This window comes from Cetorhinus maximus, chromosome 23 (genome assembly GCF_964194155.1).
Source record: "Cetorhinus maximus chromosome 23, sCetMax3.hap1.1, whole genome shotgun sequence".
NCBI lineage: Eukaryota > Metazoa > Chordata > Chondrichthyes > Lamniformes > Cetorhinidae > Cetorhinus > Cetorhinus maximus.
The window spans coordinates 42,819,859-42,832,453 of NC_135901.1; the positions used below are offsets into that span (position 1 = coordinate 42,819,859).

Sequence of the window (12,595 nt, forward strand, 5' to 3'; positions counted from 1 at the left end):
CCGTCAGATCCTGATGTGATGTTTGGTTTCAGTTTCCCGACTGTAAATCCTCCCCTTCTAATACCCTGTGAAATTGATTTAAAACAGAAAAAAGAGAGTGAGAGAGAACCCACAAAAACACAAAGGCAGGTTGTGAAATTGAGCTGAATAAATCTGGGAATTTGTGGGGCCGGCACGAGGCAAAAGTGACCATGAAAACTGCTGGATTGTCATAAAAACCCAAATGTTTCACTAATGTCCTTCAGGGAAGGGAACCTGCTACCCAGTCTGGGTCTACACAAGACTCTGGCCTCTCGGAGAGAAAATAGAGACAGAGAGAGAGAGAGAGAGAGAGAGAGGGAGGGAGAGAGGTGGCAGAGTCACTCGGTAAAGCAAATGGATTTTATATATCTACAACTCAACCAGAACTTTGACAGAATCTTCCGAACCCTCAACCTCTTCACTCCAGAAGGACCAGGGTAGCAGGTGTATGTGAACAACATCACCTCCAAGTTCCCTTTCAAGTCACACACTGTCCCGACTTGTTTAACATTCAGGACTGGATGAACAGAAATTTCCTCGTTAAATATTGGGAAGACTGAAGCCATTGTCTTCAGTTCCCGCTACAAACTCCACTCCCTACACATCGACTCCATCCCTCTCCCTGACAACTGTCTGAGGCTGAACCAGACTGTTCACAGCCATGGTGAAATATTTCACCCCAAGATGAGCTTCCAACCACATATCCACGTCATCACCAAGACCGCCTATATCCACCTCAGTAACATCGCCCGACTCCAGCCCAGTCTCAGCTCATCTGCTGCTGAAACTCTCATCCATTCCTATGTTACCTCTTGACTTAACTATCCTAACGCACTCCCGGCTGGCCTCCCACATTCAATCTCCCTGTAATCTTGAGGTCATCCAAAACTCTGCTGCCCGTGTGCTTACTCGCATCAAGTCTTGTTCACCCATCACCCCTGTGCTCACTGATCTACAAAGGCCCTGGGATAAGGAGAACCTAAATTTTAAAATTCTCATCCTTGTTTTCAAGTCTCTCCATGGTCTTTCCCTCCCTACCTCTCTAATCTCCTCCAGCCTCACAGCCCTATGAGATGTCTGCGCTCCTCGAATTCCGACCTCCTGAGCATTCCCAATTTTAATTCCTCCACCTTTGGTGGCCACGCCTTCAGCTGCTAGGACCATGAACTCTGGAATTTCCTCCATAAACCTCTCCACCTCACTTTCCTCCTTTAAAATAATCCTTAAAACTTACCATTTCAACTACACATTTGTTAATCTGCCCTGATATCTCTTCATGTGGTTGGTTCTCAAATGTTTCTTGAAACACTCCTGTGAAACACCTTGGAACATTCTGTTACACAAAAGGTGCGATACTAATACTAATAAGACTAGTATCTTAAACCTAAATAAGAGCAACTATGTGGGGATGAAAGCTCAGCTCGCTGAAGTGAACTGGGAAACTAGGCTAGAGAATAGATCAATAGAGAAGCAGTGGCAGACATTTAAGGGGATACTTCAGAGTATTCAGAATAAGTACATTGCTACAAAAAGAACAATTCTAAGGGGAGGACCCAACATCCGTGGATAAGTTAATGGAAGCATCAAACTTAAGGAAAAAGCATACCACAAAGATGAGTGGCAGGACAGATGATTGGACAGAATATAAAGAACAACAGAGAATGACTAAAAGGTTTATCAGGAGAAAGAGATTAGAGTATGAAATTTAAAAATGGATGGCAAGAGTTTCTTCAGGTACTTAAAAAGGAAAAGAGTGAGTTAAGTGAGTGTTGGTCCTCCAGAGAGTGTCAATGGGGAGTTAATAGTAGATAAGGAAATGGTGGAAGAGATGAACAAATATTTTGTTTCTGTGTTCAGTATCGAGGATACAAAAAACACTCCAGTAATAGCTGCAAATCAGGAGGTGACAGGAGAAAGGAACTTGGTGAAATTGAAATCACTGGGGAAATGATTCTGAGCAAATTGATGGAGCTGCGGCTGGCAAGTCTCCGGGTCCTGATGGGCTACATCCTAGAGTCTTAAAAGAGGTGGCTGATGAGGTAGTTGGTGTTAATTTTCCAAAATTTGCTTGATTCTGGAAAGGTTCCATCAGATTGGAAAGTAGCAAATATAACCCCTCTATTCAAGAAGGGAGGGAGGCAGAAAACAGGAAACTATAGGCCAGTTAGCTTGACTTCTGTTGTGGAGAATTATTAGAATTGATCATTAAAGAGGTTATAGCTGAGCACTTAGAAGAGCTCAAGGCAATCAGGAAGAGTCACCATGGTTTTGTGAAAGGAAAGTCATGTTTAAACAAATTATTGGAGTTTTTTTGAAGGAATAACATGCACAGTGGATAAAGGGGAGCCTGTAGGCATACTGCACTTGGATTTCAAGAAGGCATCTGATGGAGAGTGCGAGAGGAGGACTCTGGGACAGGCAGTCAGCAACACTGAGCGGAGAGTGCGAGAGAAGGACTCTGGGACAGGCAGTCAGCAGCAGCTAAAGGAGAGAGCGAGAGGAGTGTCCTCTGCAGTCACCGTTGCCAAGTGAAAAACAAAGAGTGACATCACAGGAAAACCTTAAGTTCATTAGTTGGTAAGTCACTGCTAGATTTAACTACCTATTCTGATTTCAGCTTAAAGGTGACTACTGGGGCCCAGGATCGGAGGCCTAACACTTCAGCTTCAACTCAGCAGAGAGAGCGAGTTCCAATTGATTTAAAAAAGTGTATTTTGAATCTCTATTCTTACTTGCTTTCAGATTAAAGGTAAATAGGAGAAATATTTTACAGATTGGTAAACTAAAGACCAGTAGGAAATTTAAAAACAAACTTAAAAACTAATTAAATAAAATAGAGAAGCAGGGCCAGGTGATGTGTCGTAGCTGCATGATGTGGGAGCTGGTGGACCCCATTGTGGTTCCCAATGACATCTGTGGCAAATGCTGGTTGCTCGAAGAACTCCGGCTCAGAGTTGATGAGCTGGAGTCTGAGTTTCAGACACTGTGACACATCAAGGAGGGGGAGAGTTACCTGGATGCTGTGCTTCAGGAGACAGTCACACCCCTTAGATTAACTACCTTAAATTCGGCCAGTGGTCAGGGACAGGAGGGTGTGACTATGAGTGAGGCAGGTAGAGGGATCTAGGAAGTAGCACTGTAGGAGCCTCAACCCTTGCCCTTACCCAACAGGTTTGAGATTCTTGATCCCTGTGTGGACGAGAGCGGGGACTGTAGGGAGGATGAGCAAACTGACCATAGCACCATGGTACAGGGAGTCATTCAAGTGGAAGGAGAAAAGAGAAATGTAGTTGAAATCAGGGACAGAATAGTTAGGGGAATAGATACTGTTCTCTGTAGCCAGGATCGAGAGTCCCGAAGGCTGTGTTGCCTCCCTGGTGCCAGGGTTAAGGATATCTCAGCTGGACTGCAGAGGAACTTGGAGTTGGAGGGGAAAGATCCAGTTGTCGTGGTCCACGTAGGTACCAATGATATAGGTAAAACGAGGAAAGAGGTTCTGCTGAGGGAATATGAGCAGCTAGGGGCTAAATTAAAAAGCAGAACCAAAAAGATAACAATCTCCGGATCACTACCTGAGCCATGAGCTAATTGGCACAGGGTCAATAAGATTAAACAGGTAAATGCGTGGCTCAAAGATTGGTGTGGGAGAACTGGGTTCGAATTCATGGGACATCGGCACCAGTACTGGGGAAAGAGGGAGCTATTCCGTTCGGATGGGCTCCACTTGAATCAGGCTGGGGCCAGTGTCCTGGCGAATCGCATAACTAGGGTTGTAGATAGGGCTTTAAATTAAATAGTGGGGGGGAGGAATCAGTTGCATGGAAATATAAAAAAATCAAAGTTTAAGGAGAGGGTAAGAGTGCAGGTTAGGGACGAGGCTGATTGCTATCAAAAAGTGAAAGGAAGGGACAGAGTGTGTGAACGCCATATTGCAGCAAAGAATCATATAAGGAGTAGGGAAAATTGACAATAGGGAAAACTTAAAGGCTTTGCATAGCATTTGGAATAAAACTAATGAGATAACAGCGCAAATAGAGATAAATAGGTATAATTTGGTGGCGATTACTGAGACGTGGTTACAGGGAGAACAGGTTTGGGAGTTGAATATCCAAGGGTACTCAGTGTTTCGGAAGGATAGGCAGGAAAGAAAAGGAGGTGGTGTAGCTTTGTTAGTAAAGGAAGAGATCAGTGCTATAGTGAGGAATGATATAGGCACTGGAGAGCAAGATGTAGAGTCAGTCTGGGTAGAAATAAGAAATAGCAAGGGAAAGAAGTCCCTGGTGGGTGTAATCTATAGGTCCCCAAACAGTAGTTTAGCAGTAGGACACAGTATAAACCAGGAAATACTGGGAGCATGTAAGAAAGGCACGGCAATAATCATGAGTGATTTTAATATACATATAGACTGGACTAATCAAATTGGCGAGGGTAGCCTTGAGGGAGAGTTCATAGAATGTATTAGAGATTGTTTCTTGGAGCAATATGTTGTGGAACCAACCAGGGAGCAGTCTATTCTGGATTTGCTTTTGTGTAATGAGATGGGACTAATTAATGATTTCATAGTAAAGGATCCTCTAGGGAAGAGTGCTCATAGCATGATAGAATTTCAGGTTCAGTTTGAGAGTGAGAAACATGAGTCCCACACTAGTGTTCTGGAGTTAAACAAAAATAACTACATAGAAATGAGGGCAGATTTGGCCCTTGTGGACTGGGCAGGATAAAGACAAGGTAGGAGAGTTGATGAACAGTGGCAGATATCTAAGGAGATATTCAATTCCTCCCAAGTGAAATATATCCCAATGAGGAAGAAAGATGGTAAGAGGGGAATAAGCATCCATGGCTAAGCAAGGAAGTTAAAGATAACTTAAAGGCAAAAGCTAAGGCATATCAAATTGCAAAGGTCAGTGGCAGGCTGGAAGATTGGGAAATGTTTAAAGATCAACAAAGGGTTACTAAAAGATAATAAAAAGAGCAAAGGTAAATTATGAAAGAAAATTAGCGCAAAATGTAAAAACTGAGAGCAAAAGCTTCTACAAGTATATAAAAGGAAAGAGAGTAGCTAAAGTGAATGCTGGTCCTTTGGAGGACGAGACTGGGGAGTTAATAGTGGGGAAATGCAGAAATGGCAGAGACGCTTAATCAATATTTTGCCTCAGTTTTCACGGTGGAGGACACGAGTACCACCCGAATAGTAACAGGTAGTGCAGAGAATATAGAGAAGGAGGAACTTAGAACAATCACCATCACTAGAGAAAAAGTACTGAGCAAACTATTGGGATTAAAGGGTGACATGTCCCCAGGACCTGATGGCCTGCATCCCAGGGTCTTAAAGGGAGTGGCAGCGGAGATAGTGGATGCATTGGCTATAACATTCCAAAATTCCCTGGATTCTGGAAAGGTTCCAGTGGATTGGAAAAATGCTAATAAAATGCCCTTATTCAAAAAGCAGGGGAGGCAGAAAGTAGGAAATTATAGACCAGTTAGTTCCATGTCTGTCATTGGGAAATTGTTGGAATTCATTATTAAGGAAGTAGGAATGGGGCATTTGGAAAGTCAAAATGCAATCCATCAGAGTCAGCATGGTTTTATGAAGAGTAAATCGTGTTTGACTAATTTGCTAGAGTTCTTTGAAGATGTGACAAGCAAAGTGGATAATGGGGATCCTGTAGATGTAGTATATCTGGACTTCCAGGCCTTTGATAAGGTGCTGCACAAAAGATTAATACACAAGATAAGATCACACAGAGTTAGGGGTAATATATTAGCTTGGATAGAGGATTGGCTAACCAACAGAAAGCAGAGAGTCGGGATAAATGGGTCTTTTTCTGGATGGCAAGCTGTAACTAGTGGGGTGCCACAGGGTTCAGTCCTTGGGCCCCAACTATTTACAATCTATATTAATGACTTGGATTCAGGGATAGAAGATACTAGAGCTAAATTTGCAGATGACACCAAAATAGGTGGGAAAGTAAGTTGCAAGGAAGAAATAAGAAATTTACAAATGGATATGGACAGGTTAGGTGAATGGGCCAAAATTTGGCAGATGGAGTTTAACGTGGATAAGTGTGAGGTTATCCATTTTGGTCGGAAGAATAAAAAGGTGACTTATTATTTAAATGGAGAGAAACTTCAGAATATTTCAGTGCAGAGGGATCTGGGTGTCCTCATGCATGAATCGCTGAAAGCTAGTATGCAGGTACAGCAGGTAATAAGGAAGGCAAATGGAATGTTGGCATTTATTGCTAAAGGAATAGAGTATAAAAATAGGGAAGTGTTGCTGTAACTGTACAAGGCATTGGTGAGACCGCACCTGGAATACTGTGCACAGTTTTGGTCCCCTTACTTGCGGAAGGATGTAGTTGCACTGGAGGCGGTTCAGAGGAGGTTCACTAGATTTGGATTCCAGAGATGCAGGGCCTGTCTCATGAGGAGAGATTGAGCAGTTTAGGCCTATACTCGCTAGAGTTTAGAAGGATGAGAGGAGATCTAATTGAGGTATATAAGATGCTAAAGGGGATAGACAAAGTAGACGTGGAGCAGATGTTTCCCTTTCTGGGGCATTCTAGAATGATAGGCCATAGTTTGAGGTGGTAGATTTAAATCAGAGATGAGGAGGAATTACTTTTCTCAAAGGGTCGTGAATCTGTGGAATTCACTACCTCAGAGTGCAGTGGATGCCGGAACACTGAATAAATTTAAGGAGATAGACAAATTTTTAATTAGTAATGGGTTGAAATTGGAGTTGAGGCCAAAATGATATCAGCCATGATCGTAATGAATGGCAGAGCAGGCTCGAGGGGCTGAAAAAAAAAAACTCCTGCTCCTAGTTCTTATGGTAAGGTGCCACATCAACAATTATAATGGAAAATAAAAGCGCATGGTCTAAGGGGTAACATATGAGCCTGGATAGAAGATTTGCTGGCTGGCATAAAGTATGCATAAATGGGTCTTTTTTGGATTGGCAGGATGTGATGACCGGGGCCCCACTGGGGTCTGGACTGGGGCCTCAACTTTATATGATTTACATCAATGGCTGAGATGAGGGGGGTGAAGACATGGTAGCTAAATTTGCAGATGACACAAAGATAGGTAGGAAAATATGTTGTGAAGAGGACATGAGGAGGTTGCAGATGGATATAGATAGGTTGAGTGAGTGGACAAAAATCCTTCAAATGGCAGGAAGAACATAAAAACAGAATGTTACTTAAATGGAGAATGGCTGTATAATTCTGAGGTGCAAAGGGATCTAGGTGTCCTAGTGCATGAGTCACAAAAAGTTAGCGTACAGCTACAGCAAATAATTAGCAAGGCTAATGGAATGTTATCCTTCATTATGAGAAGGATTGAACATGAAAGTAAGGGTGTTAAACTTCAGTAATACAGCGCATTGGTAAGACCGCACCTCGAATACAGTGTGCAGTTTTGGTCTCCATATTTAAGGAGGGATGTAAATGCATTTGAGGTGGTTCAAATGAGGTTAAGTAGATTGATACCTGGAATGAGTGGGTTGTCTTATGAGGAAAGGCTGGACAGACTGGGCTTATTTCCACTGGAGTTTAGAAGAGTGAGGGGTGATTTGATTGAAGTGTACAAGATCCTGAACAACCTTGACAAGGTGAACTTCAAAAGGATATTTCCCCTTGTTGGTGAGTCCAGAACTAGGGGGCACTGTTTTAAAATTAGGGGGTCGCCCTTTTCGGACAGAGATAAGGAGAATTTTTCTCTCTCAGAGGGTTGTACGACTTTGGAATTCTCTGCCTCAGAAGGCGGTGGAGGCGCGATCATTGAATATTTTTTAAGGCCGAGGTAGATAGATTCTTGTTAGGCAAGGGAATCAAAGGTTATTGGGGTTAGATGGGAATGTGGAAATCAAAACACAAGAAGATCCGCCATGATCTTACTGAATGGCGGAGCAGGCTCAAGGGGCTGAATGGTCTACCACTGTTCCTATTTCTTATGTTCTTATGATGTCACAGACACGAACATAGAACATCTGAGTCTGTGCAAACCAGTGATCACCACAAATTATGAAGGCTGGGAGGCTCCATGAGAGGGTACAGGGGAGATCTACCAGAATGGGTCTGGGGATGAGGGGTTTTAGTTACAAGGTTAGGTTGGGGTTGTTCTCCTTGGAACAAAGGAGAGCGAGGAGAGATGTAATAGATATGTAGAAGATTATGATAGGTTTAGATAAGGTAGGTAAAGAAAAGCAGTTCCTATCAACTGATTGTAAAAGGGTTATGGAACAGAGATTTCAGATTTTGGGCAAGAGGTATGGAGGGATGCGAGGAAGAATATGAGTGTTGATGACCTGGAACTCAATGCTTACACTCAGAGACCAATAATATCCAGGTCCTGAATTTCTATCTTGGACTGACAGTGACAGGTTTGGGAGACAGTTTGTACAGAGCACTAGCAAAGGAGGATCCAGGTCTTGATGAATCGAGTGACTCTGTCAGATCTTAATGTGATGTTTGGCCTGACTTTCCCGTCTGTAAATCCTCCTCTTCTAACCCCCTGTAAAAGGAGTTTCCAAAATCCAACCCTGTCAGCCCAGGACAGATATTGAGAAGAGGCAAACACTTCTCTTGGTTTGAGTTTGCTGTGTGTAAATCCTCCCCTTCTGACCCCGTGTAAAGGGAGTTTCCAAAATCCATCCCTGTCAGTCCAGGATAGAAATTCACAACATTCCCTTCTCCTGCTACCTGGACCATTAGACTGCGCATGCGCTCTGCTGCACATTGCCCCCTATAAAGATGGCGGCCGTTACCCCGGGCCTAGCGAAGTGAGAAATCCAGACTTCTTCGGCCCGTTCTCTGCAAACACAAGACCGGTACCTTGTTATTTGGGGTCTGCGGCCCGCACTGTGTCTTTATGAAGCTTTCCTGCCCACTCCGCTGGCTCCATTCCTCCTCACACACCCACTAAATCTGTTAGTTTGCTCCACTCGACATTTTCTCACTTGCTCTGAGCAGCTTCGGTAACAGACCAGCACTGCGCATGCTCATGAAACAGACGCAATGCGCATGCTCCAAACATACACTACAATGCGCACGCGTACCGAACTGTTGTCTTGAAGATAGGTCACATTCTGCTCCTCTTTGAATGCTGGGTAACCCCGCCGCCATTGAAAGCTTGTATTTTTTTGAACAAAAAATTATTATTTGTGATCCGATGACGATTGGAGTCTCAGGTCTACGATATAACATTATTAAGCCAATTGATATGACAAACAAAGTGCGCAGGTCCTCTACCATAGTTCTGTCCCGGGTATAAATAACAGAAGAACAAACCCCTACATTTTGATGTGAACTCACTAAATTCTCAGCAGGCAGTGTGAGCAAGTGATTTTCCTTCCGATACACAGAACATCTAAATTCCATCTTGTCAGCAAACGGTAAATGATCATTTTACAGTGTAATTTCACCCATAATTTTTGAGCTAACACTGAGATCTCAACCCCTTCTGATGACAACTTCTACATTCTGAACCATCTACAGTTATCGAAAAGCAGGTGCTGTAAATCTGAAATGAAAACGGAAAATGCTGGAATTTTCAGCAGATCTGGTAGTTTCTGTGGAGAGAGGAACATAGTTCACATTTCAGGGCTATGACTTTCCATCAGAGCTGCATTGCATCGGTTCACAGACCTGAAAACCTAACTCCGTTTCTCAATCTACAGATGCTCCTCAAGTGCTGAGTATTTACAGCACGATCTGCATTATCTCTGGTGAATGAAATTGCTCCTGATTTACACATTCAATTTATTAGTGACTAATTTATATTTATTCTCGTCCATTCACAAATGGAATCATCTTCCACTTGTCTACACTGTCAAACCATTTGTTTACCTTAAAGGCCTCAGTCTGGTCATTCCTCACTCTCATTTCCAGTCAAAGCTTTTTCAACCCGTTCAATCTTTGTTGATTGATATAACTTTCCAATTCTGGCATAATTCCAGTAATTTTTTTTTACACCTTCTCTATTGCTCCTCGATCCTTCCTATAATATGGAGACAGAGCTAATCTGCGCATCAAAGTCACTATTGCCCCAACTTCCTGCATGTTGGAAGGATCACTACGGCAGTGGGAGAGAGGACTGTGGTTTCGAGCTATTATTCACCATCTTCTATTTGAGACATTCTCCCATTAGCTAAAATAAAATGAGATTAAATGTGCCAGTCCAATGTTCTGTGACATTATGAATCATCTCGCAAGTTGTCTCTCAACCTTGCAGTGAAGTGGAGGGCGGTTTTCATTCTAAACCCGCCACTTATACCATTAAGAATACCTGTCAGAGAATGACAAGATTTCAGCATGGGGCCAGTGGAAAGTACAGTTAACATGATTACCAAGCAGTGAGGAGGTGAATGTGCTATTCATGTGCATCTTGTTTGTGCATTTTCCAGATTAAAACTTGAATTGAATCTAGTGTTCTCCATCTTGAATATATTCAAGTTGGAAATCCAGGAATATTTGGACACTAAGGGAATCAATGGACATGGGAATTGGGTGGGAAAGTGCAGTTGAGCTGGAAGATCATTTAATGGTGGAGCAAATTCAGGGGCGGTTTGGTCTACCCCTGCTCCTATTTCTTGTGTTCTTATGAACATCACTGTGAATCATTTCCACGCAAGTCCAGCAGATGCAGCATCCGCCCTTTCACCTCCTCCCACCCCACATCCCCGGGCCCCAAACACACTTTCCAGATGACACAGTGATTTCTTTGTACTTATTGCAAATCAGTGTCGTGTATTCACTGCTCACAATGCGCTCTCCTCGACGCTGAGGAGAGTAAATCCCATTGGGTAACTGCTTTGTGGAATATCACCTTTCAGTGTGATCCTGAGCTCCTGGTCATTTACCAGTTTAATTCTCCACCCACCCGCACCCTGACCTCTCTGTCCTTGACCTCCTGTACTGTTCCAATGAAGCTCAATGGAAGCTCAAGGAACAGCAGCTCATCACTGATTAGACACTTTACAACCTTCCACACTCAACACTTATTTCAACAATTTCAGATCATAACCATCAATCCCATTTTTTTCAGACAGTAGGTGCTGCTAATGGTTCTGATGTTACCATTTATCCCTCCTCTGGACCTGTCTTTTGTTTCTTCACTTGTCCCATTAGTTTATTTCATTGTCTCTTATCACCCAATGTTGCCTGGCACCATCATCCTCTTTGTCATTTAATCACTCTAACCTACCATCCTATCACAAGACCGTTTGTTCTTTCTTCCTTCCCCCACTAACCCCCCAACCACCCCCGCCCCCCCAACCACCGCACCCCCCCCCCCCACACACACACACACACACACACACACCCACCCCCTCTCTCTTTTTCCTGACTCTAAACTTGTTTGTAAACAATTAAATCTCTAAATTCCTTCAGTTTGGATAAAAGGTCCATTATTAAGGAAGAAATAGCAGGACGTTTAGAAAATATTAATGCAATAAAACAGAGTCAACGTGGGTTTGTGAAAGGGAAATCATGGTTGACAAACTTGCTCGAGTTCTTTGAGGATATAACACGCAGATTTGATAAAGGGGAAACGGTAGATGTAGTGTATTTGGATTTCCAGAAGGCATTCAACAAGGTGCCACATAAGAGGTTATTGCACAAGCTAGGAGCTCATGGTATTGGGGATAATGTATTAGCATGGATTGAGGATTGGTTAACACACAGAAGACAGGGGGTCGAGATTAATGATTATTTTTCAGGTTGGAAAGATGCAATTAGTGGAGTGCCAAAAGGATTAGTCCTAGGGTCTCAATAATTTCCTATCTATATTAATGACTTAGAGGAGGGGGCAGAGTGTAATGTATTTGCTGACGATACAAAAATAGGTGGGAGGGCATGTTGTGACGAGGACATAAGGAATCTGTAAATTGATAGAGACAGATTGAGTGAGAAGGTAAAAACTTGGCAGATTGAGTTTAATGTAGGAAAGTGTGAGATCATGCACTTAAGCAGGAAAAATCAAAAGACAGGCTGTTAATTAAATGGAGAGAGACTACAAAAAAGTGCAGGATCTGGGTGTACCTGTGCACGAAACACAAAAAGTTAGCATGCACGTGCAGCAAGTTATTAAGAAGGCAATTAGAATTTTGGCCTGTATTGCTAGGAGGTGGGAGTTTAAAAATAGGGAACTCTTGTAACAACTGTACAAGTTGTTGGTGAGGCCTCACCTGGAGTATATGCACAGTTTTGGTCCCCGTAATTACGAAAGGATATACTGGCATTGGAGGCAGTTCAAAAGAGATTCATCAGTTGATTCCTGGGATGAAGGGGTTGACTTGTCAAGAACAGCGAAACAGGTTAGGCCTTTATTCATTAGACTTAGAAGAATGAGGGGTGATTTTATTGAAACGTACACGATTCTGAGGGGGCTTGAAAGGGGAGATGTTGAGAAGATGTTTCCACTAGTGGGGAAATCTCGAACTAGGGAACATAGTTACTGAATAAGGGGACACTCATTTAAAACTGAGATGTGAAGGAATTTCTTTTTTCAGAGGGTAGTGAATGTCTACAATTCTCTACCCCAGAGAGTTGTGGAGGCTAGATCACTGATA

The 12,595-nt window shown here is 42.9% G+C and overlaps 2 protein-coding genes across 2 annotated transcripts in view; both read left to right on the plus strand.

The window, feature by feature from the left end:
- Positions 1–12,595, plus strand: part of LOC144698012 (uncharacterized) — a 621,009-nt gene that overhangs the window by 508,169 nt on the left and 100,245 nt on the right. The gene's annotated exons all lie outside the window — the stretch shown is intronic.
- LOC144698011 (uncharacterized) overlaps positions 1–12,595 on the plus strand; it is a 360,246-nt gene that overhangs the window by 299,059 nt on the left and 48,592 nt on the right. Inside the window, exon 8 of the mRNA XM_078569955.1 lies at positions 10,108–10,124. Coding sequence (XP_078426081.1) covers positions 10,108–10,124 — 17 coding nt within the window. The remainder of the gene's footprint in view (positions 1–10,107; positions 10,125–12,595) is intronic.